Source organism: Carassius gibelio, chromosome A9, assembly GCF_023724105.1.
Source record: "Carassius gibelio isolate Cgi1373 ecotype wild population from Czech Republic chromosome A9, carGib1.2-hapl.c, whole genome shotgun sequence".
In the NCBI taxonomy this organism is placed as follows: Eukaryota; Metazoa; Chordata; class Actinopteri; order Cypriniformes; family Cyprinidae; genus Carassius; species Carassius gibelio.
In genome coordinates this window covers 19,852,989-19,876,437 of record NC_068379.1, presented here as the reverse complement: position 1 = coordinate 19,876,437, position 23,449 = coordinate 19,852,989, and the positions used below count along the sequence as shown (strand labels likewise).

At 36.6% G+C, this 23,449-nt stretch overlaps 1 protein-coding gene across 6 annotated transcripts in view; it reads right to left on the bottom strand.

Annotated features, from left to right (window-relative positions):
• Positions 1-1,382: 1,382 nt before the first annotated feature.
• The window catches only part of LOC128019908 (Krueppel-like factor 12), a 43,763-nt gene continuing 21,696 nt past the window's right edge, over positions 1,383-23,449 (bottom strand). For 4 of the 6 annotated variants that reach the window (XM_052606254.1, XM_052606255.1, XM_052606251.1 and 1 more), the window contains 4 exons: positions 18,711-19,211; positions 13,822-13,961; positions 7,136-7,293; positions 1,383-6,890 (listed from right to left, as the gene is read on the bottom strand). In XM_052606254.1, the coding sequence (XP_052462214.1) occupies positions 6,709-6,890; positions 7,136-7,293; positions 13,822-13,961; positions 18,711-19,184 (954 nt within the window). In that variant the 5' untranslated portion in view covers positions 19,185-19,211 and the 3' untranslated portion in view covers positions 1,383-6,708. Of the gene's footprint in view, positions 6,891-7,135; positions 7,294-13,821; positions 13,962-18,709; positions 19,212-23,449 lie in introns of all 6 variants that reach the window. The other 2 variants (XM_052606253.1, XM_052606256.1) reach the window with 1 other exon arrangement.

Below are 23,449 nucleotides of genomic sequence, written 5' to 3'. Positions count from 1 at the left end.
TCCAATTTGCAGCACTTAGATGAGTACAGTTAATGTTAAATACATACATCATTACTGTTATTACACATAATATGGAAGCAGATCTTTAAAGTCTTAGTCTGTTGGGTTAAACTGGAATATCCAGACATCATGGCTCACATGTGATTAGGTGAATAAATGGAGGTGTGGTTAAAGTTGCTAATACAGGCTGCCAGATTTGAAATAACAGAGTTAAAAGTTGATAGTGTTGAGTGATAACACCCAATTAAATTGATACTATAATTATCTTGCCTGTATACAAATCACTGAGAAACAGGAGAAAGGCCTCAGTCAGGGAAATAATTTGACATTTGCACAATGCATTCTTTTCATCACTAGGGTGTATATTATTTTCTGTATCAGTTCTTACATAAGCAACTGATTCTGAACAACTGACTTTTTAGTTTAGTATATTATTAGTATACGCTATTGTTCAGAAATAAATAACAGATAGGCCCACATGGGAACAAATATGCCTAAAACACAAAGTGAATCGACTGTATAATATTATATTGTTAAACTCCAGGGTTATAAATGGAGATATCGCAGATAATGTACTGCAACTTAAGAAGCATATGCTAACAAATACTAAGATGCAAAGGTGTAGGATTTTTTTGTATTGATCAAATAAAGGTTAATTTTTTTAATAAAATACAAGACAATTGCCACTTTTGAGGATGTATTGTCCAGCTTATGGTGTGAGTTTAATCTGTCTGACTTGTTTTTAGCAGAGTTAGCATGTTAGCTGCATGCGAAGTCAGCACAGTCATTGTGCCTCAAGACTCGCTGGACAAACAGAGTGATGTTATTTGATTATTAGTGATTGCTAGCTAGTAACTTTAAGATTCTTTGTAATATAATACTTGTTTAACAAGCCCAGCTGCTTTGTCTCTGAGGAAGATTGTTATCGTGAAATCAATGCCTTCATGTTCCTTTGAAAAGCCTTGTGTCAATAGGGGGCTCATTTATTTTCTTTCATGGAAAGGAACAATAGTTATTCACTATTTGACCTGACATTTAGATGATCTTTGCAGATGAGAGTATGGATCAAACAGTAGCTCAGCTGTGATCCTCTTTAGTGAATGGCATTTACTGAAAGCACTTATAGGATCACTGTGATGATGTTCATACCCTAAAGAGAAAACTATTGAGTTATTCCCACAAAATTACACTGGAATCAAAGCAAAGTCAATGGAAATGTTTCACACATTAACAACAAAAAAAACTAGTTATTCTATTTATATTTTGTTCCATCTGAGAGATTTTAAAATTATGCAGGGCTGCATTTATTTTACAAAAATCCATTAAAAGTATTCACGGGAATCCATGGTTCAAAAATGATAATCATGTCATATTCCAATATGTTCCATACAAAATGCAAGTTTATTAACTTCCATGCCTCCGATTAGATTATCAAACAAGTATAATGTGTAACCTCAATTTCAATTCACAGCTCAATCTTCTGGAGAAAAAAAAAAGGAACGAAAGAAAAGAAAATACAGAGAATAGCAAAAAGCACAGAATATTTAGACAACTCCTGAAGAAGTAAAATAAAGCTGAAACACTTTCAACCTTTTTCAAACGTTTGGGAAGTGACATCCTCCAACAGGATTCAGTGGTGAAGGGAATCCCGTTGAAGTGCAGTGAGCTAAAATATCACAACTTTACAGTAAAACCAAGAAGAAGAAAAACTCAACATATTTACAATACACACACTATACATAAATACAAGAAAGATAATTACAGAATACCAGCAAAACAAGAAAAAGGCCATTGAGTAAATACATGATTTCAAAGAAAGTAAAGCAAATACATAAACAAAGGCAATATTTTACAGAGACTCAAGAGGGGAAATGCTATTCACGGAGGAATTATGCCGTACCACCAGTGCTTTAACATTCAGAATATTTCCTGTGACTGCTCGATTTCCATAACTGGCGACGCATGAGAAGTTCACACAACTTTATAAAGTTAGAGGTAAACCAGAGTCCTGTTAATTAAACAATTGTGTCCTTCCATGGGGGAGAATACCATGTAAATCTTATGCAGCTTCCATAGGAGACACATAAAGAATGTCTGCAAAACACCAACCGGGATATTTACAGCTTTAAAATGGGTCATAAGGCTCAGTGCATTTCAAAAGAACAGATCTTTGTGTCATGTCTGGGTGATTAAACCATGAAAATCTTAATAATACTAGGCACTCGTCATTATTGCATAACTTTGACCCTGTTTGCCTTTACAAAATTATGCCACAAAAAAACATAAGAATGCCAAAGGGGAGGGAAAGTAATGCAGAATTGAGTAAAACAACCCTTTATTTTTCAGATTGAAAAAAGAAATGAAATCTTACCAGTATAATGATATCATGACTCTTGAATACTGTTGCAAACACGTGTTTTGTTGGGTTGTTTTTGATTTATTCACATTTTTAGAGTCAGTATAAAAACATCGAACTTACTAAAAATGAGGCAGCAGTGCCTGAATACTGTAATGTGCTGAACTTTTGATTTGATTGTTCATAAAAAACGGTTGCACTCAAACTGGCCCTACATGTGCATTTACAGGGATACGTCAGCTAAAAATGAAAAATTATGACATCTTTTATTCATCGTCATGATCTTCCAAATCTGTTTGACTTTCTTCTGTAGAACACAAAATATTAAAAATAAATTTGAAGAATGCTTTTGTCCAAAAGTCTAAACTTCAAAATATCTTCTGTGTTTCACAGAAGAAAGTCATAAAAGCTTGGAATGACATGAAGGTGAGTAAATGATGACAGATTTTTCATTTTTGGCTGAAGTAACCCTTTAAAATGTCAAGCCTTCATTGTTCTCACACACTGAACAGCTGAACACTTTTTTTTATTATATCAGCTAAATGAATGTCTCTGAAAAATCTGCATATTACATATAAAGATAATCCCTTTTTTAATTTTTTTTTTTTAAAAAGCCCTATTTTACTAGGTATTTACAGCCTGTAAAACGGAGCAATATCTTTTCACTTTCACATATATTACAACATCTTTAAAAGTATTTTTTTTTGTACAGAAAATAGTCATATGAAGATGAAGTGCCTCACATTACAGACACATTTCAAAAGACAGAATATGATGACAAGACACACTGGTGATTAATGTCATGTCTGTCTGAAAATAATTACTTCCATACTTCATAAAAACAAGGTGCTCATGTTATGTTCAAGCCCGTACACAACAGAATACACACGTGTGTACACAAATACATAGCGAGGAACATAAAACATGGTGGATTATAATACTTCAGAATGAACAAACAAACAAAGAAATGGATTGGTCATGGACAAATGGTTACTAAGAAAAGAATGTTTCTATTGAGACGTTTCCTTTCACAGCATTTGACTTCAGTTTCCTTTTGTTGGTGATGAAAACCCTCACATGCCCCAGCAACTGTGATTGATTGTAGATTAAGTCAGCATGTTTGATCACCCTGCATGCACAGGCAGACTTAAAAGTGAATGTAAGTTCTAATCATCTGAAAAGCAGTCACAAGACTTTCTGTGGCCACTTGAAAGTGCACATGGATCACAGGGATAGAAAACTTTGACAGCTCTCCTTTAAAAAAAAAAAATTGATATCTCAGTGAAAACCTATATGAACGGCACAACATGGAACGCACAGTGAATTGATCAGGGTACAGTATGTAAAAGAAATAGTTGTATTCACACAAGTGCAGCATATTGCTTTTTTCAGTATCTTAGTGTAGTGTGTCTAAATATATATATAGGCCTATTCATTAAATCCCTCTAAGAATGCTTAGAATGGATAGATAAATAATAGGTAGAAATTAGACATTTCTGATTAAGATTCTAATATCAACAGATATGGCTCAGTAAATATTTGAATCACTTTCCAACATTAGAATGCGTGAAGAAAATGTAAAGAGAGAAAAAGAGAAGAAAAACACTAAGAGATCATATCAAGGATCCCTTTGTAATTCAGCTCACTGGCTGCCCTCTCCTGGTGACTTTAGGGATTGTTCAATTGCTGTCATGCTAGGATGATTGAAAAAGTTTTTTTTTTTTTTTTTTTTACGAAAATAATGAATACATTTGTACAGCAAGGATGTCATAAAACTGATCAAATCCAACAGTAAAGACATTTAGAAAGTCACAAAAGATGTATGTTTCAAATAATTAACTCTATATTAATTAAAGAATCATGAAACAAACTGTATCAGGGTTTCCACAAAATTATTAAGCACACAAATCAGCATATTGGAATGATTTCTGAAGGATCATGTGACATTAATGGCTGCTTGAAATATAATATAATTTTATATTATAATATAAATATGAATATTATATTATATATAAATATATGATTATTTAAAGGGGGGGGGGGGTGAAATGCTCGTTTTCACTCAATATCCTGTTAATCTTGAGCACCTATAGAGTAGTACTGCATCCTTCATAACTCCAAAAAGTCTTTATAAGAGAAAGATAGTCTGTAACGATTTTTCCGGGAAAAACACGAGCGCCTAGAGGCGTGACGTGTGGGCGGAGCTAAAGAATCACGAGCGCCAGTAGGCTTTTGCATTGAGAGCGTTTGGAAGCTGTGACACAGATCCAGAGGCTGAAATTTAACAAGAGCAGCATCAGCAAAGGCGTATCTATGTGGTATGTACTGAAACTGTATATCTTTGCTTAGCGGTTTTGGAAAATGACTAAGTTCCACTTTATGTCGTCTTTTTTTTTTTTTTTAAGCTGTAAGTTACATGTGGAACCTGCAGTTTGATGACAACATCGCATGTTGTTTACTTGATGTGCTTATGCGCTGATAGCTAAGTTAACAACACAGAGATATTTGAAGCAGTTTTACTCACCGCATGTACACACGATCGTGACCGTTTTTCGTTGGGACTGCATTATCCTTAAGAAATAAACGATGTGCAATCCGAAATGCAGGGAACAAACAAAAACACTTGCACAACTCCTGATGCTCTGTAAAAATAAACTCCATCCACTGGTCCCTTAATGCTGTTTCTCTTTTGGTAATCTGTGCAGGGTTGTCTTGCCCTGGCAACCAAAAACACACTTCTTTTTTTGACTTTTCGCGACGCTCTCGCTCTGAGCAGGCTGTGCTCAGCCTCTCAGTGCTCTGCTAGCGCACTCTTCTGGCAGAATTGTCCTCAGGACCCATATAAGGAAATTCCGCTCCATCTAACGTCACACAGAGCCATACTCGAAAAAAACTTTCCGAAACTTGTGACAAACCGGAAGAGGTTTTTTTGGAACAAAAATACTCCTTCAAACGTATAACTTAATTTTTGAAACTTTGTCCATGTTTAGCATGGGAATCCAACTCTTTAACAGTGTAAAAAACTCAGTATGCATGAAATAGCATTTCACCCCCCTTTAAATTAGATTTTTGTAAGTTGTTTTACATTTTAATATCTATTATAATATTTTTTTTACTCTTATTTTTTTATTAAATAAATACAGCCTTGGTAAACCTAAGAGACTTTTAAAAAACATTAAAATTCCTACTGACCCCAAACTTATGAATGGTAATGTACAGTACATTGTTAGTTACCAATGTTACCAAATGCATTAATTAAATTAAGTGTCATCAAAATAATTAGCGATTGGACACACTGATGTTTGCAAAGATGCACATAAATACAAAGTGAAGGACAAAGCCAATGAACAGTGCTGTTGTACTGACCATAAATGACATCAGGCTTCATAGTTCAAAAGCAATCTCACAAAATGAAAAGAAAACAGAGCATATCCTAGAAAGTTTTGAGAGACTACACCTCCAGAAATCCACTATAAATAGAAGAGGTATCAGAATTATAGAAAACAAAAGTTTGGACTGTGTAACAGGGTGAGGAGGACCAGGCCAGCTCACCTCTGTGGTGCTCAGAATGAGTATATTGCTCTTCTGCCTCAAGACCCTCATTATCCAGATTTACACGTATTTTCCTAATTATTGAGTCAATGTGATACAATTCAGACAAATGTGGAGAATAGACTGCACCTGCATTTTTCCTATCAAATTCATTCATTAAAACCATCAGCTAGGAGGAATAGAAGATATAATGACCCAAAATGAACATTATGATAGATAGTTTGTTGTGTAATCTCATTCGCTGGTGTGTTAACCTGTAAATGGCAACTTCTGAAACCTCTGGAATCACTGGCCCAAAGTCTTCGCATTAGAAGATCGACTTAATCCTTCTGAAATAGTCTGGCTCTTGATGTAAATGTAAAAAACTGTGCAAGCATACCACTCACGGTCAAGCTCCCCTTCGCATCTGTCTGAAGAACACGTAGAGCCATTCCACTCTGCGTTGCTTCACATTGTAGATGAGTGACAAGCAGCCATGTGAAAACACACCACACGGATGATTCGGAAAGGGAAAATCAGAAAACAAACCATTTGTCCGTGTGAAATAATCCTTTGAACAGACATGAGACAATCAACATCCTGGACTCCAAATGTTTCAGGCTTGTAGATGAGCCATGTCCCTCCCTGAATGGACCCTGTTTAGCTCTGTTGATGTGGGGAAAGCATCATGCTCCTCCACTGCTTGCTTTATCCTCTCTTTCGTTCTTTCTCAGGGGCAGGGATGGCCGTGTCTGTGTCCAGCCCAGCTGAACACTACTGGGGGAGATCCAGCTCTCCCGTGTGTGAATGAGTGGATGGGTTCAGACCAGCATGTGTCTGCGACGGTGCAGGGCCAGATGGTCTGAGCGAGAAAAGCTTCGGTCGCAGTCCCCACACTTAAAGGGTTTGACCCCTGTGTGCTTACGGTAATGCCGCGTCAGCTCGTCCGAGCGGGCGAACTTCCATGTGCAGCCATCCCAGGTACACTTGTATGGCTTCTCACCTAGTAGAGATAATGAAATAATAACCTTACTTAGGCAAAAATAAACACCACTGTTATTTTACAAATATTAAGGAAATTGTAAAATGTGAAGAAGCAAATTCATCTACATCTTGGATGGCCTGAGGGTGACCAAATTTTCAGCAAATTTTTGGGTGAACTATTTCTTTAACCAGAAACAATACTCCAAATTCAAATAAACTGATAGTGAAACTAGGTGTACAGATTGGATTTGTGTGCTGACAAACCTGTGTGTGTCCTCCTGTGTGCCTTTAAATGGGAGCTCTTGGTATAAACTTTATTACAGCCTGCAAAGTCACACCTATGGATGCGTCGTTTCTTGGAGTCTGGAGATTCAGGTGGCTGTGGCCGTCGAATGCTCTCAATACTGAATGGTGACATGGAACTGAGAGAGAGAGAGATATTTTAATCTTAAAGGCATTCAAATATTGCCAGCTGACTTTATTTAGCAACCTAAGATTTTAACTGAGACAGCTCCATGTATATAAACTAACTGCTGCCATCATGTGGTAACATAATATAAAACAACAACTTTTCCAAGCAGTAGTTAAGACCTTGACCATGTGTTTTCCTCATAAAGTGGGTTAAGATTTTAATGTTTTTTTTTGTTTGTTTGTTTGTTTTTTTATATATATTTTTTTATAATAATTATCTTATAATGAAAAAAAATTCATATTTCTGATCAAAAAAAGTCATATTGTGAATTATTATTATAATGTAAAATAACGGTTTTCTATTTTTATATATTTTTATAATTATTTTATTCCAGCGATGGCAAAGCTGATTTTTTAGCATCATTACAGTCTTCAGTGTCACAAGACCCTTAAGAAATCATTCTAATATGCTGATTTGCTGCTAACATAACATTTCTTATCATTCTAAATGTTGAAAGCAGGTGTGCTGCTTAATATTCTTGTTAAATTTGTTTGTTTGATATATATATATATATATATGTATATGTAAATGTATATATATATATATATATATATATATATCAGAATTCTTTGTTGAATAGAAATATCAAAAGAGCATAATTTATTTGAATGGAAATTATACTGTCATTTTTTTTATCAATTTAATGCATTCTCGCTGAATTAATTTCTTTAATGACAATCTTATTGACTACAGTTTTGACTACAAATAAACTAGTAAAGTTTAAAAATTCAAAAAGAGATTTAACTATTAGCACACACATTTTCACAATTTGCCATCCGTCAAATATATGAAAATATATATATATAAATATATATATATAAAAAAGAAATGCATTCATCACTTATTCATTTTACATATTGTTAACTAAAAAAATAAATAAGGTTCTTTGATTTCTTGCCCACATTGCTAATGTTCTACTATAATATATCACTAGATGGTGCTGTAGACCTGATGCATTTTGATGGCACAACCCAAATACTCAAGAGGCCAACTTTTTTTTTCTTTTCTTACAAGACAAGTCATAATTCTTACAGAGATGTGACATTTGTTGCTTGTTAGTTTGCTTTTAGCAACATCCAAGGGAATGTCTTAACATACTTATTCCAGTCAATGTTAAAAAATATTATACGATCAAATAAATAAAACTGTACAGTACTAACATGCTGCCTGTTGTGATTGCTGTGAGAAAATGAATAATGGACTAGCTTTCAGACTGAACGCTGGCTCTCATTGAGAGGATCTGTACATATCAACCAATGAGCTCACTGAACTGTTGGAGAAGAGCGGAGAGCCACGTAAGTGTGAGGACATGCTGTGTCTGAAAGCAAGAGAGTGTAAGAGTCATTTTATTCCATTTCTCCCATAAGTAGAAAGAGAGGAGAGTCTAATTACATTACATTGTCCTCACTCGCCTTCCCTTCTAAGGTAATAAGAGCTTTATGTCCCTGCTTTGCTGATTGGCATAGGCTGGGCCTGGCAATAAAGACCGAGGGGGCGGAGCCAGACAACCCCTCCAGTGAACTGTCTCCACCACATGCAGCCCACTTCCTGTTTCTCCCCTGCTCCTGGGTCACCTGTTGGTGTTGATTTGCTGCCAAGCGAAGGCCTAGCGGAAATAAGCCAATGTGTCAGAAATGAGGCTGAACTCTCTCTCACTGCCTCGAGCAAACACACACAGAGGGTGAGAGAGAGAGAGAGAGAGAGAGAGAAAGAGACCCAGGAGGGGAGAAGTGAAATTGAGAAGAGGAGACAAAGAGAAGCGGAGAAAGAGGCAATGAGCCAAACAGGTTGTTTTTTTTTTCTTTTTGCTTTTTTTCTCTCAGGGAAATTACAAGAGAGTGAGAGAGTCACAGAGAGAGTTTAGTTGGTGGCAGATAAAAATGGAGGGGGGTTGATGTTAGAAGCAGAGTTCAGAGGGAGCGAGGGAGCACGAAGGGAGTGATAGGATTTACTGTGGAAAGACTTCAGCGGAGAACTCTCAGGATGTTTACAGTCAGATATATTTCAGAGGGGACGCCACTGACATAAATAGTGAAACAGAAGTCTGACTCGCAGAAAATGACTTGAAAATAAAGATCCACCTGACAGGCTCAGATGGTTATTCTCCTTGATGTAATCAGGGATTCACCTCAAATCATCATGTCTAGATGCAAGTCCAGTACACATCAACCAATTTATCTTTTGATTCAGTCAATAAATGATTCAATATATCTATATATCTATATCTACTGTATATTTACTGTGTGTATATATATATATATATATATATATATATATATATATATGACCCTGGACCACAAAACCAGTCATAAGTGTCAATTTTTCAAAATGTAGATTTATATATCATCTGCAATCTGAATAAATAAGCTTTCCATTGATGTATGTTTTATTAGGATAGGACACATTTGACCGAGATATAACTTTTTGAAAATTTGGAATCTGGGGGTGTCTAAAATCTAAAGAAAATCACCTTAAATGTTGTCCAAATTAATATATATATATATATATATATATATATATATATATATATATATATATATAATTGTATTGATTGATTGATTGATTGATCGATGGCTATAATTTGGATTTTGGAGGGGAATTCTTTTTTCTTAAAACATACACATGGATTTCTGTATTACAATTGGACCACATTTGATATAAATACCAGCTAAATCCATTATTGGTAGATCTAAAATATACAGTCTATAATGTACTAAGCATCATGTCTCACACAGGTCCTTCACAACACCAATGTGCACAGGCACCAGATGTCCTCTAGATTCAGGTGTGGTGCAACAATGCTAGGCTGGTACTGGGATGATCCCCCGGTTGGATGGAACCTGACTTTGCCCAGTTCAACCCTCACTTCCCCCAGCACAAAGAGGACACTATGCTACTTATAGTTCATACTCCACTGGCACTTTTATCCCCTCTTTTACTTAAAATTGTACTTAAATCTAAGTTTGTTGTTGGGTCAAACCACTGATTCAACCATGTCTGTTTTTGTGCAGAGCTCTGCCGCCCAGATGATGCCTAGACCTTTAAAACAGCTCTTGTGTGAACCCTGCATACCCCTGTCATCCTGGCTTTGTGCTTTTGTCGTTGTGTTTCTGTGTGGAGGGATGAATGAATTATTCTGTATGTTGGAAAATGGCTCAGAATGAACTGAGCTTTTAGTCTTTTTGTTTCTAATCAGAGTGACCAGCGAAGTAAGCTTTCTGCTCAGGGCTCAGGGTGTTCTCTGATATACTCCCTAAAACATGTCACAACAAGACCTGTATCTCATCCAGTCTGCAGAGAGGAATGACAGAAAGAATCAAGATTACTGTACTACTGTTAGTCTACTCTATGTGCTGTAAAAAATGAATATATATCATAATATATAAAACTATACATATAAATATACAATTATATACAGAGAGAATTAATAAATATGAATATTATTTAAATAAGTACTTATAAGTAATATTTTATACATAAATCACAATTATTTATATATATAAAATATTAACAATATATTCTATAAAATGTATTTTACATATTACAAATATTAATATTTTACCAATAATTAAATATAAATAACAAATTCCACAAATAATTCACATTTTGGTCATTGTCAAATTAATAAATAAATTGTAATGCTGCAGTGATTTTATAAATTACTACATTATAATATAAGGTATGCAATATAGGATTATTAAACCAAAAGGAAAAAGTCTGAATGAAAAGGGGCTTATTTTATATTATGGTTGGGATTGGAGCTCAGTGCTGTCAAAGGTTTAAATTCTTTGTTTTACGATAGAGCTATTCTTTTAAATCAGTGCTAGATGACGGCAAAATTTATTTAAAATCTTAATATCTGTAGAAATGTGTGTCCAATATCAGTCAACAAAAATAATAATAATATTATTCCAACAGGAATTCATGGATAATGCAACACACCCAAACACCCAACACAGAAACCCACATAGATGCATTTGTCACTTAAGAAGCTCTCAGAGATGCAAAAGTTGGCCAATGACTTCTCGTCTGTTTATCTGAAACTGATATCAGCAACTTAAAGGCAGATATCAGCACATAACGGCTTCTGGCCTCTCACTCAGAGTGCTGTGTTGTGTGATACAGGGCTTCTTTAGCTGCGTGGATATTTAAATGAAGTGCAGATTTGGCAGTTCACCCTCCTAAATTGGCTCGTCTGGTGGTGAGGACGGCCTTATAGTGGAAACTGAGTCATTTTGGGTCGGATGTGACTGGCCTCTGACAAGTCTGTGAGCCGAGGGGGTTTATTTAGTCCCGTGGGGCCTCGCGGTGCCAGCCAAACTCTGCGTCCACAAATTCGCCTCACAAGACAAGGCATCATTCCTACTGTTAGATGCTCCAGTCTCATTGTAGACTGCATTTTATTGCCTTGCCTTTGTAATTTTCTGGTTCGATTATTGTGCAGAAACACTGACCCAATTAAATGACGATATTCTTCATCAAACACTTCTTCGATGTGATAAATGCTCATTTGTTCTCGTCCATTGAGCCTGCCGTGCTATCTGTGTTATTCTTGTGGCGACGCTGCCCACAATATTATCTTATTTAACATACTAGAATGAACACAGCTGCACACATGCCCTCTTTCTCCTTTTCACTCTCTCTCTCTGTAAACAGCCAAAAGCAGCAGCTCTCCCAGTAACACCATTCCTGTAAATCTGGTTAAACTGTGTTTTGGTATTCTGCTGCACTGGGGGTAAAAGTCCTAGTAGTGTTCGTCCACAGCACACTCGGAGCAAAGGGAAACATTTACATGGTGTCAGAGCGAAGCTTTGACATACAGAGGAATCCTGGAATACTTTCCAAACCATTTGACTAAATAACAGGCTCGGACGGCAGGGTGCTGGTAGGGGGGCCGGATCATGAAAAACTCTTTGGGAGAAGTCCTAGGCTGTTTTCTACAGCCTGCAGGGCTCGAGAGGCTTCTGGTTTTGATCATGTCACTGTCTTTAATGGGAAGACTATACCTCATCTGAGTGAAGACACATGGAGTTGTGCCGCCAAGAATGGGAGGTGATAGCTAATGTAACCGAAGAGCTGGTTTAACAAAGAATGGCCTTCAAAGAAACGCTTTACTGTTTGCAAAAGTGTTGTGATAGGTATTCATTTTCAACTCTTTAATCCATTGAAGGGATAGTTCACTGAAATGTTATCATTCTGTGATCATGTATACACATCCTTGTCAATCCAAACCTGCATGACTTCTTTTATTCTGTGGAAAACATCAGAAGATACTCTGAAGAGTGTTTCAACTGATTTTGTCCTTACAATGATAGTCAATGGGTTCCAAAAGAACTCTGTTTGGAACCTATTGACTTTCATTTCACGGACAAAGCAGTATATACATTTTTCAAAATAATTTTTCAATGTGTTCCTCAGAAGAAGGTCAGTGTGTAGTTTGTTTTTTAAACATCAACGTAACGTTGCATTGTTGGAGAAAGGAACTAGTCACGACATTCATTCATTTGTCACATTATCACATTCATTGTTTGAACCACGTTGGTTAGAACTGTCATTTATTACGTCAAGCAGGTGGTGGGGTGATAACTTAATCAGTTTGAGATCAAATTAATGTCAGATCATTGCTGTAAATAAACACAGCATCTGAGGACTACTTCCCTATTCTTCTTCTCCTTTGATTTTGTAGGTTTTCTTATCTCACTCCAAAGTTCCCACATGCATCTGTGCACTTTTCAAAAATGGAACTTTAACTCTCTTAACAAACTAAAAGTAATAGAATGAAATTTATATATATATGGAATGAAAGATATAGATTGCACTACGTTAGCTTGCTTAATTTGTTAAGTGTATGATCCATTTAAGTCCAGATGTGATACTAACAAGAAACTATGATTGTAACCACAGATCAAGAGCTGTAGTTCTACAACTACAAAACTTTTAAATGCTTTTTGCAAATGTTTGCTGCAACTATGGATTCACAAAACACCAAATCATTGAACTATGCTAAAACAACAGAACTCGTCACTATAATTTGCTCACTACGCTTTTGGGAAATGCACCCCAGGCTGGGAACAACATAAAAATGATGTCATTTTTGGGTTAACTATCTCTATAAAGCAGTGTTTCTCAACCAGGGGGCCCGGCCCACATTGGACCTAATACATTTTTATTTATATTTAGCTTTATTAACATATTCTTAATCAAAAATGCTTAAAAAAAATGAAAACAGAAGGTGCATATCAGCATAAATAGGAAAGCCTTCAAATATTATCTTGGACAAAGGTGGGCTTTGGATTCAAAAAGGAGTTTTCAATCAAACTACAAAGCAGAATCTCCAAACATACAAAATGAATCCACATCGTTAGCACTATGTACAATACACTATTAGTTGAAGACAGTCAGTGTGCATATGTAGGAGCTTGATTTCCAGTGTAGACTGGTGTGTTTTTGCGAAAGTGTGTCTTTAGAGAATACTCACTCCTGGACTGCTCGTGCTATAGACAGCGCAGTGGATCCTGTTTCATTAACACTGTCCAAGGTCACGTTTGGCAGGTCGTCATCATCACTGTCACTTTTGATTTGTCTTGGCGACAGGCCATTGTGGTCTGTTTGTGCTGCCGCAGGGGGAGAACAACAGAGGAGGAGGTTAGTTATATGTCTGTAATACGAGTATCACCCGAGGCTATTCTCAGGCCTATTCAGAAGCTTACAATATGCTGCATGACACTGAGCACAAATTAGCACAGCATTTCAGGCTGTCCCTTCAACTTTTGGCACCTTGTTGATTTTTATTTTTATTTATTTTTTTTTTTTTTTTAAGTGTTGATTTTCATTCAAAGGAACAGATTTCAGTCCTTTAAGGTCACATCAATAGTCTTAGAAACTTTATCATGGCTTCATTATTTACATCTGTTACTTTTCATATGCTCCAAAATAATAATAATACAATGTCATTTCCACCACAGAATGCTGATAAACCCAGAACACTATTTTCAGATGGTGAAAATGACCCTGCGGTTTATTAAATAAATGACTACAGGGCCTAAATGGAACAAATTTAATATTCAACAAATACAATATTAATATTATGATATTAAAACATATTGGTATTAACCAGACACAATAGATCAGGATTTCTAGCTACAGTAATTTAGCATATACTATTAAGACAGTAAATACTATTAATTATCAAAAAAAAAAAAAAAAAAAAAAAGTTTTACACATTTTTCATCTAATATTTATTTTTCATCATAGTTCTGTTTTCTTTAAGTTATCGTAAATTATTTGTAATAGTTTTAGTTAACACACTGGTAACAGCAGTGGTGTGAAGCGACTGAATCCCAGCCATTTGATGTTTTAATGTGTTTAGATTTGCGGAGAGGCGTTTCGGACCAATGATATTTCACCCAAAAGGCCAGAGATGTAAAGGAAAAAAACGTGTTGCTTTATTATGTTGCACATGGTAACAATGTAATATTAATACAGCAGTTATTTTTATACCACATGATACATTTCAGGTGTCTGCTTGTTTGTGACTTTGTCATTAAATACAGGTTCAGACACACCTGTATATGTCAGTGCTTTAAACTGGCCATCACAAAACCCCATCTCTGATTACTTGAACTCATTCTCCACAGAACGAGAGCAGCGTCCTTTGTTAATATCACTGTATGTGGGTTAGCTCAGGCTGCAGGGCTGTGCTTCTAATTCGCTGCTCTCTCAGCAGTCTGTCAGACCTGATCCCGGATCAGAGGTGTCCGTGCTGTCTCCCAATCAGCCTTGGGCAGTGTGTCCTGCGGGTATGACACCAGCACAGGCGATCAGATGCCCAGAGAACGTCTAAAGGCAACAGAGCTATGCTGCCACTTCCCCTTTGTTTCTCGGGTGTTGGACATAGTTATGCTGCCAATTTATGAATTTCTGTATGAATGATAAGAACACCTACGATGTCAGCTATATGGTCTCAGGGGCATTTTTGAGTAAAACTCACAATTAGGTCTCTGTCGATTGTCAGTGGTTTTATAGTGTGATTGATTACTGAAAAAAAATGACATGATTAAGAAAAAATACACAGTAAATCTCATACCCTGGGTCTGACTCATACCCAAATTCCACAAATTTCCTACCATCAGAGCAATTTTTTGTGAGCTGCTCCTACAAACAATGGACCTCAGGAAAACCAGACTACATGCTGATATAATTCATGTTCATATACACTATAATCTCTGAAGGATCATGTGATATCGAAGACTGGAATAATACTGCTTATGAAATTCAGCTTTTTTTCCCCCATCAAAGAATAAATGACATTTTAAAATATCTATCTATCTATCTATCTATCTATCTATCTATATATATATATATATATATATATGTATATATGTATATATGTATATATATATATATATAGTAATAACATTTCACAAAATGAATGTTATTACTGTTTTAATAATAATAATAAAAATTAGCAAAGAAAAATCACTAAAAAAAACTTACCAACCCCAAACATTTGAATGGCAGTGTATGTATATATGTACAGTATATCTGTTATATGTATTATAGCAATGCTATAAGAACAGACCAGCACACCATTTTTGAGGAGAACCCACTAGTCACGAAAAAGTTGAATGTCACATGCACTGTCCTAACTTCATACCTATTGCCTTTTACTGTTAGTCATTATCAAATTCAGCACAAAACGTATTCTATGCATTTCCAAGGGTAGTTTAAACATCCACTTTAGAGTGCCACAAACGCTCAGCAAAACTGATGGAGGATTTCAATGAAAGATTAATTGGACACATTACAAGAGCCCGGAGCTCTTCTCTCTCCTCCTCCATTCTGTCTACTCAGGCTAGACATAAATCAGTTATAGCAGAAGCTATGTTCAAACAGATTTAAAATCATACTTGTATTCTGTTAATGCCCCTGATTATTTTTAGTTCAATAAATGCTTTTTCTAACTTCTAATTTGCATATTATTATTAAAATTGTATAATTGTAGTTTTTTACATTAATTTTTTTTTTTTAATAACTTTCTTTACTGAACTGTGCAGCACTTTTTAATGTGCTATATACTTTACATAAAATATGTTAAACTAAATCTGTTTAAAAGAAAACACATTAATTTTGAATATACTCTATAGTATGGATGCTGTAGACAGCTACTGTGAATAATCTACTCTGTCTCTGTGGACCGTCTCCCCCATAATCCATTCACTTTACCTACAGTACATTGCTTGCCCGGATATTCCTTAAAACAATATCCATATAAAGGCAATGACAAAAGCAGAGTTCATGAAGGTGGTGAAGCAAACCCCATGATTTCTTTCTCCTGTTGTTTCCAGCCACAGCCTGTTTCCATGGTAACTCAGCCGGAGACAGGGCTGTGGAGAAGGGCACACCCCCCCCCCTCCCCCTGGCAACCTGTACATGAGTATGCGTGTGCAAATGAAAGTGTGCGCTGTCCATTGTGTTTCCAGCTGTCACTGGCCATGACGAAAACATTTATTCATGAACGTTTACTTGTAAGCATTGCCGATCGGTGCACTTCCGAACATAAGGTTCATACTCGTGTCTCTAAATAGTTGTAATGTTACTGGTGGCAGACATAATGTTACAGACGATGATATGCTTACATGACAGTGACTGACTAACTATCATGTAAGCATATCATCGTCTGCTACCATGTTGACCCCTCCCAGGTCTGACCCCATTTCCTCTGTGCTGCTCCAGAGAACTCTGGGTGGAGTCCATGTTGCTCTGTGCCTGACTGCTCGCAGTGCCACCCATTTTCAATATCCGCCCCACCCCATTATGCTAACCTTGTTTTTCCTCTATTTCTTTCCTTGAAGCTGAGCAAGACACCCAGTATTTAAATCCTTCTTCTAGCAGGATGCCCAGCCCTGCCCAACCATTTGGGACAGACACCCTTCCCAGATAAACAAGAGGTTGAGCAACAAACAGCTGCCTTGTCCCCTTCGCTCGGGCCGAACACCATTTGACAGCAACACCCAGAGCATCATGGCTTAGCGCCAGAGTATTAAAACTCGCCCTTCAGGAAGACCAACCCTAAACAGCAGACCCAAAGTACCATCGGTGAGGTCTCCAGAGTTTGGGAAGGCACCATGCAAGATACGTGCTTCTGATTAGGGCATGCGGCGAGGGGCCGAGACCTGTCTGCAGACCCTGTGTTTGCAGAAACCACTTTCATCTCAGTAAACAATGTTCTGTTTGTTAGAAAAGCAACATATATTGATCTTAAGTGCACAAATATGGACTTCACAGTAGTTTTAGGTTGGCAAGTTTCATTTCTTGCCTTCCAGACAACTTTTTTTACAATATTTTTTTTTTCAGTATAAACGTATAAAACTCATATATGGTTGTTTTGTCAACTTTGGGGACTTTAAGCCCTTTGGAAAATGACAATAATTTTTCACACTCTTACTAGTTAATTTAATTTGTATACTAACAGTGTCCATCAGTGGACATACGTGCATTCCAGAATAATTCTTTAACTTCTGCAAAGTAAATTAATCTTTTACTTTATATGCCCACCACTTCAAAAGCAGACAGTGTGTAAGGCCTGTCACCCAGCACATACTCCCTAACAGCAGGAAGTACACATGCAGCTGAAGACAAACAACCCCATATCTGCATATCATTATGTGTACTATGGTGTTTTTCTGTGAGAGATGCAGTTGTCTGAAGCTAGTCTTTCCCTAAAACAAATTTGAAGGAAACAGATGTTTTTAATCAGCTTTCGTTTTTCCCAATTCCAGTTTATTTATTTTCCCCTGTGATCACCATTTCATAAGATTTCAACATTCCCCTTGGGGCAGGCTGATGTTAAGTGCTTCACTCAGGGGCACACTGGTGATCAAGTCATTCTCAAACTGTCAAGTTATTCCCACTTGCAAACCTCCGACCTTTTTATACTGCAAAAAATAATAAGCACCTTTTGCCTTGTTTTTCAATATAAATATCTTTACATTTTTAAATAAAGATGCATTTACTTGAAAGTGTCATATTTCCAGAAAATGTATCAATAAAGTGAGTTTTTGCTTTAAACAAACAAACAAAAAAACTATATCAAGGGGGTAAGAACAATCTAGGTTTCCCTTTGAGTAAGTGTTTTTTTTTTTTTCACTTAATTTAGGCATAAACTCAAAGATTTTTTTTTTGACAATGTCAGAGTTCATGTTCATGTTCATTTTGCTTCTCGAGTAGATATATATTGTTTTAAGAATGTTTAGGTATTTGTACTTGGAAACTAGATAAAAATACTGAGTCATAAAAAAAGCAGTGTACAGCAAGTATAAATGAACCAACAGGAATTATTGAACAATCCAGAAAGTGGTCCTCACCTTTGCCATGGTACTTGGCCTCGTCCAGCAGAGGTAACATGATGGTGGAGTTGAGGGTTGAAGGGGAACGTATGGCTGTGGTGTACATGAGGGGCAGTGACTGCACCACCACAGGGATACGGTGCACCTGGCTGGGAAGTTTACTAGGACTGGAAGGGGGGACGGGGTGGATGATGTGCAAAAATTGCTGGCCTCTAACTCCATGAGCAGAACCCACCAAGGGCCCGGGTGTCAAAATGGAGGGCATTCCCGAGGAGACTGAGGTGATGACGGAAGGTGAGGATGACAATGATGAAGAGGAAGATGGAGAGAAGGCTGAGGTAATGGGTGAGCTGTTGGATGAAGGAGATGATGTCCGTGTCTTGTTGATGGACAGGTCCACGGGCTCTGTCTGGGTCTGAAATTGCTCGGACGAGAGCAGGTCTTCTGGAGGTTCGGCCTTCACTTTGCTGAGCAGGAGTGGCACAGCCTCCATATCAGGATAGCCGTGCACTTTGGGTGACTGTAAGAAACAAAGACATAATGTTTTGTTAATGACATTTCTGACGGAAACTAAAAAAAAATAAATGAGATTCAAACTAGTCATTTGTTCACAAATATATCATCACGTCTTCGCAACTGTTGTCTTAGTCTGGAACATGGACAAAATGCAGCTTTCACATCTAAAAGAACATCATTGTGGGGACGTCTCTGTCAACTTCACATGGGTGTCTGCACAAGAACACAGCGTAAATAAAGTGCTAGCATTCTTCTCTGCAGCAAGTGCATACGGTGAAATGATCGCTCCTGAGCAGGCAGCTAATCATGACAGAGCAGCTCATTAAACTGAGGGGAAAAGTTCTCCAATTGCGACGGCAGATGTGATAAACGGTTCGCTGCAGAATTACATCTCGACTTTGTTTATAGACTCCATTTTCTTTATGCAGACTGAGTGGGCCTGTAACAAATCCGCACCGAGCTCATACTATTTTTACTCTGGACACGTGGAGTCACTTACCGACTCGTGAATCAGCAGTATGCTGTACAATATAACTGCATTTGAATCCAAAAATAAACAAATGTCAAGCAATTAAATATGCTGACATGCCTCATAAAAGCCCAGGTTGGGTCATTCAGGGTTCAGAGTGCACTGCCACAGCTCACAAGTCAGGACAATATGACCTCAAGGTCAGGCTTACAATACTGATTTGATTGGGCAGGGAAAGGAGCAGTATTTTTAGAACAGAGACCCCTTTCTGCAAAGTGTGACATTTAACCCATTCATCAAATCATTTCTCTATTGTGGGCCAGTTAAAATATTTACATTTTCCTTTTGAAAAACTTCTGCTTCTTCAACAATCATTTTTACACCAAACCCCATTAACCCTTTCCCATAACTTCACTGCATTTTAAGCATTTTAACAATCAAAAGAATTTAAAAATAAATAAATTAATACAAATATTCTATAACAAATAAAATGGAAAGATGTTATTAAACAAATACAGAAAACATGGGTTAACAATTAAAAATTTTGAGAAAATGTTGATATATCTGTTGATTCAGTCGCAAATCAAATAATAACCCTTAGGTGGAATGCTGATTTTTTTACTTCTATTTTTTATTTCATAGGAAATGTGTTGCATGTAAATTTTTTTTTCTGTTATAAATGCAGAGCACGGTCAGATTTTTAGGGAATTTTAGTGTTTCAGTCTTGAAAAATGCTGCACAGCTGCACAGACAGGGTGGTAATCAAACCCAGTGAGTGAATTTCTATTAGCATAGCATGCAATCAGCAACCTACTAATGAGGGTTGTATGAAAGAGGAAGGGAGGTGTCGCTAATGACCAATCCGCATCATCAGTCTCGCTATCTAATTGAAAAATCTGCCTCAGTAGTACCTAAGAGATCCTTTGTGTTCCTAGCAAAAGGGAAAACATGTTTCTGGTCAGTTCCTTCAGAAAAACACCTTGGAGCAGTAATGCAATCTCCATGATTCCTGCTGGGGGGAAAAAAAATTATAAATCACTCAGTAGAGTGTCTGTAGTGAACTCTCTCTCTAGTTCTATTGAATTCTGTGATGTACCCTTTAGGGTATGCTTAAGAGGCTTTACACGGCATAAGATTTTTTGTTTTGTACTGTAGCCTCAGGTCTTTGCAACCCCTCTGACAAACCTCCTTCTCAAATAGATCTCATCTCTTTTCACTGTAGTCAGTTTGGCCTTGTAGAGATCTGAATTTTGAGTCACTTTTTTATTTTGCTCTAAGGCAGGTTCGAAGCACTTGAAGATAAAAATGCAGATAATCAAGAACTGCACTCGTGAGGTGCTCATAATTATTCAGATGGTATCGCTGGCTGATCCATTAGGCTGAACACATCATACAGTGATTCATGATGAAATGTGTAAAGGAAAGAAAATCAGATGAAACTGTAAACTGTATCAAAGTGAAACTGTGAACTATGGTTTACTGTATCACACATGACCTCCTTTCATATGGAATAAAGTGTAAATCAAAGGCAATGAGGCAGATTCCTGCTCTTGTTTGAACATCACTTTCTGCAGAAAGGTTTTCAAACCTTAATAGCTCTCTCCTCTGTACTTTCCACCTTGGCTCTTTACTGATGACTTTCACTTTATTCAGGGATCCTACGTGAGATATCGGTCTAGCTGGTGAGGGCATATTAACTGGGGCAAAAAATTCTCAGTAAGGTCTTGGCAAGTGGCCACCAGAACAACCACCATTTTTGAGCGATGAGATGCACTTCAAAGAGTCATCGTGTAGGTTGGACACTTCCTGGCGCTTGGCAGGATTTTTACGCATATGGATAAATATGTCTATCAGCCTTTTGCAACAAGGAAGAAAGGTGTTGCTTTGCTGGCTTGAGAAGTAGAACACAACAAGGGTATGTTGTTGGCTCTCAGACGCAGCTTTTCACAAGTTCTCTCTCCAAGAAAATAGTGCATCTATCCATATCAGCTTTTGTGGTTTTCTTTAATTGATCAAATAGTTTGGAGCAGTTCATTGAATGGTGCATCACAATGAATGACTGAATTACTCTATCACTTATGAATTGGGTTTGACCAATATATTCATGTACTTGGCACAGAACCGACTTTATATGCCAAGCCATGCATTGCTGAGTTAAAAGCTTAATGATAACGCTGACAGGTTAGTTATATAGTTCAGGTGTTTTTAGTTTTTTTTACTTTTTGATGCAAAGGACCATGGTCTGACAAACCCGTTTTCTAAAATATAAATGTTGTTTAGATTAATCATGATTATTTTTATTATATTGACAGCCCTAGCTTTTAACACTAACAAATAAAAACTAAATATATACATTTTTTTATTTATTTATCTTTAAGATGCACTACTGTTCATAAGTTTGGTCAATTTTTATGTTTTTTTTTTAAGAAGTCTCTTATGCACACAAAGGCTCCATATATTTGATTAAAAAAAAATACAGTAAAACTGCAATATTGTGAAATATTATTATAATTCTAAATAACGCTTTTCTATTTGAATATATTTTGAAATATAACTTATTCCTGTGATGGGAAAGCTGAATTTTCATCAGCCATTACTTTTTAACAAATTGTATTTACTGTCACTTTTGATCAATTGAATGCATTCTTGATGAATAAAGGTAAATAATAAATAAATCAAATTAAATAATTTTAATTAAATTATAAATATATTTTAAATGGTCACCGTGATTTTGCCAAGTACAACATGTTCCTGGATCAACATCTTTTGATTTTAAGCCTAAAACAGATATTTCCTGAAAAGTTATATCTGAATTCTGATTGGTTGATTTGAATGTTTTTTCCAGGATCAACAAGGATGTTGATCCAGGAACATGTTGTACTTGGTGAAATTACGCTCACCATTATGAATACCTAAAAATTACAATAAAAAAATTACTGACCCCAATCTTAGTCAAAGTCAGTAAATGTGTTACAAAATTTTTAAGGGGGGGTGAAATGCTCGTTTTCACTCAATATCCTGTTAATCTTGAGTACCTATAGAGTAGTACTGCATCCTTCATAACTCCAAAAAGTCTTTAGTTTTATTATATTTATAAGAGAAAGATAGTCTGTACCGATTTTTCCCGGACAAACCAGAGCGACTGGAGGCGTGACGTGTGGGCAGAGCTAAAGAATCACGAGCGCCAGTAAGCTTTTGCGTTGAGAGCATTTGGAAGCTGTGACATTACCGTGAGGAAAAACACATCCAAAACAAACCATGGCTAACAGTCAGATTCAACGTATATTTATGATCCAGAATCAGATCCAGAGGCTGAAATTTAACAAGAGCAGCATCAGCAACGACGTCTCTATGTGTTATGTACTGAAACTGTATATATTTGCTTAGCGGTTAGGTTAAGTTCCACTTTATTTCGTATTTATTTTTAAGCTTTACATGTGGAAAGTGCAGTTTGATGACAACATCGCATGTTGTTTACTTGATGTGCTTACGCGCCGATAGCTAAGTTAACAACACAGAGATATTTGAAGCAGTTTTACTCACCGCATGCGGTTCCAACCCACGATCGTGACCCTTTTTCGTTGGGACTGCATTATCCTTAAGAAATAAACGATGTGCAAATCCGGCATCAAACTGGGCCTTGTTTGTAAAACAAGCATCTTCGAAATGCAGGGAACAAACAAAAACACTTGCACAACTCCGTCGTAAACTCAATCCACTGGTCCCTTAATGCTGTTTTTTTTTTTTTTTTTTTGGTAATCTGTGCAGGGTTG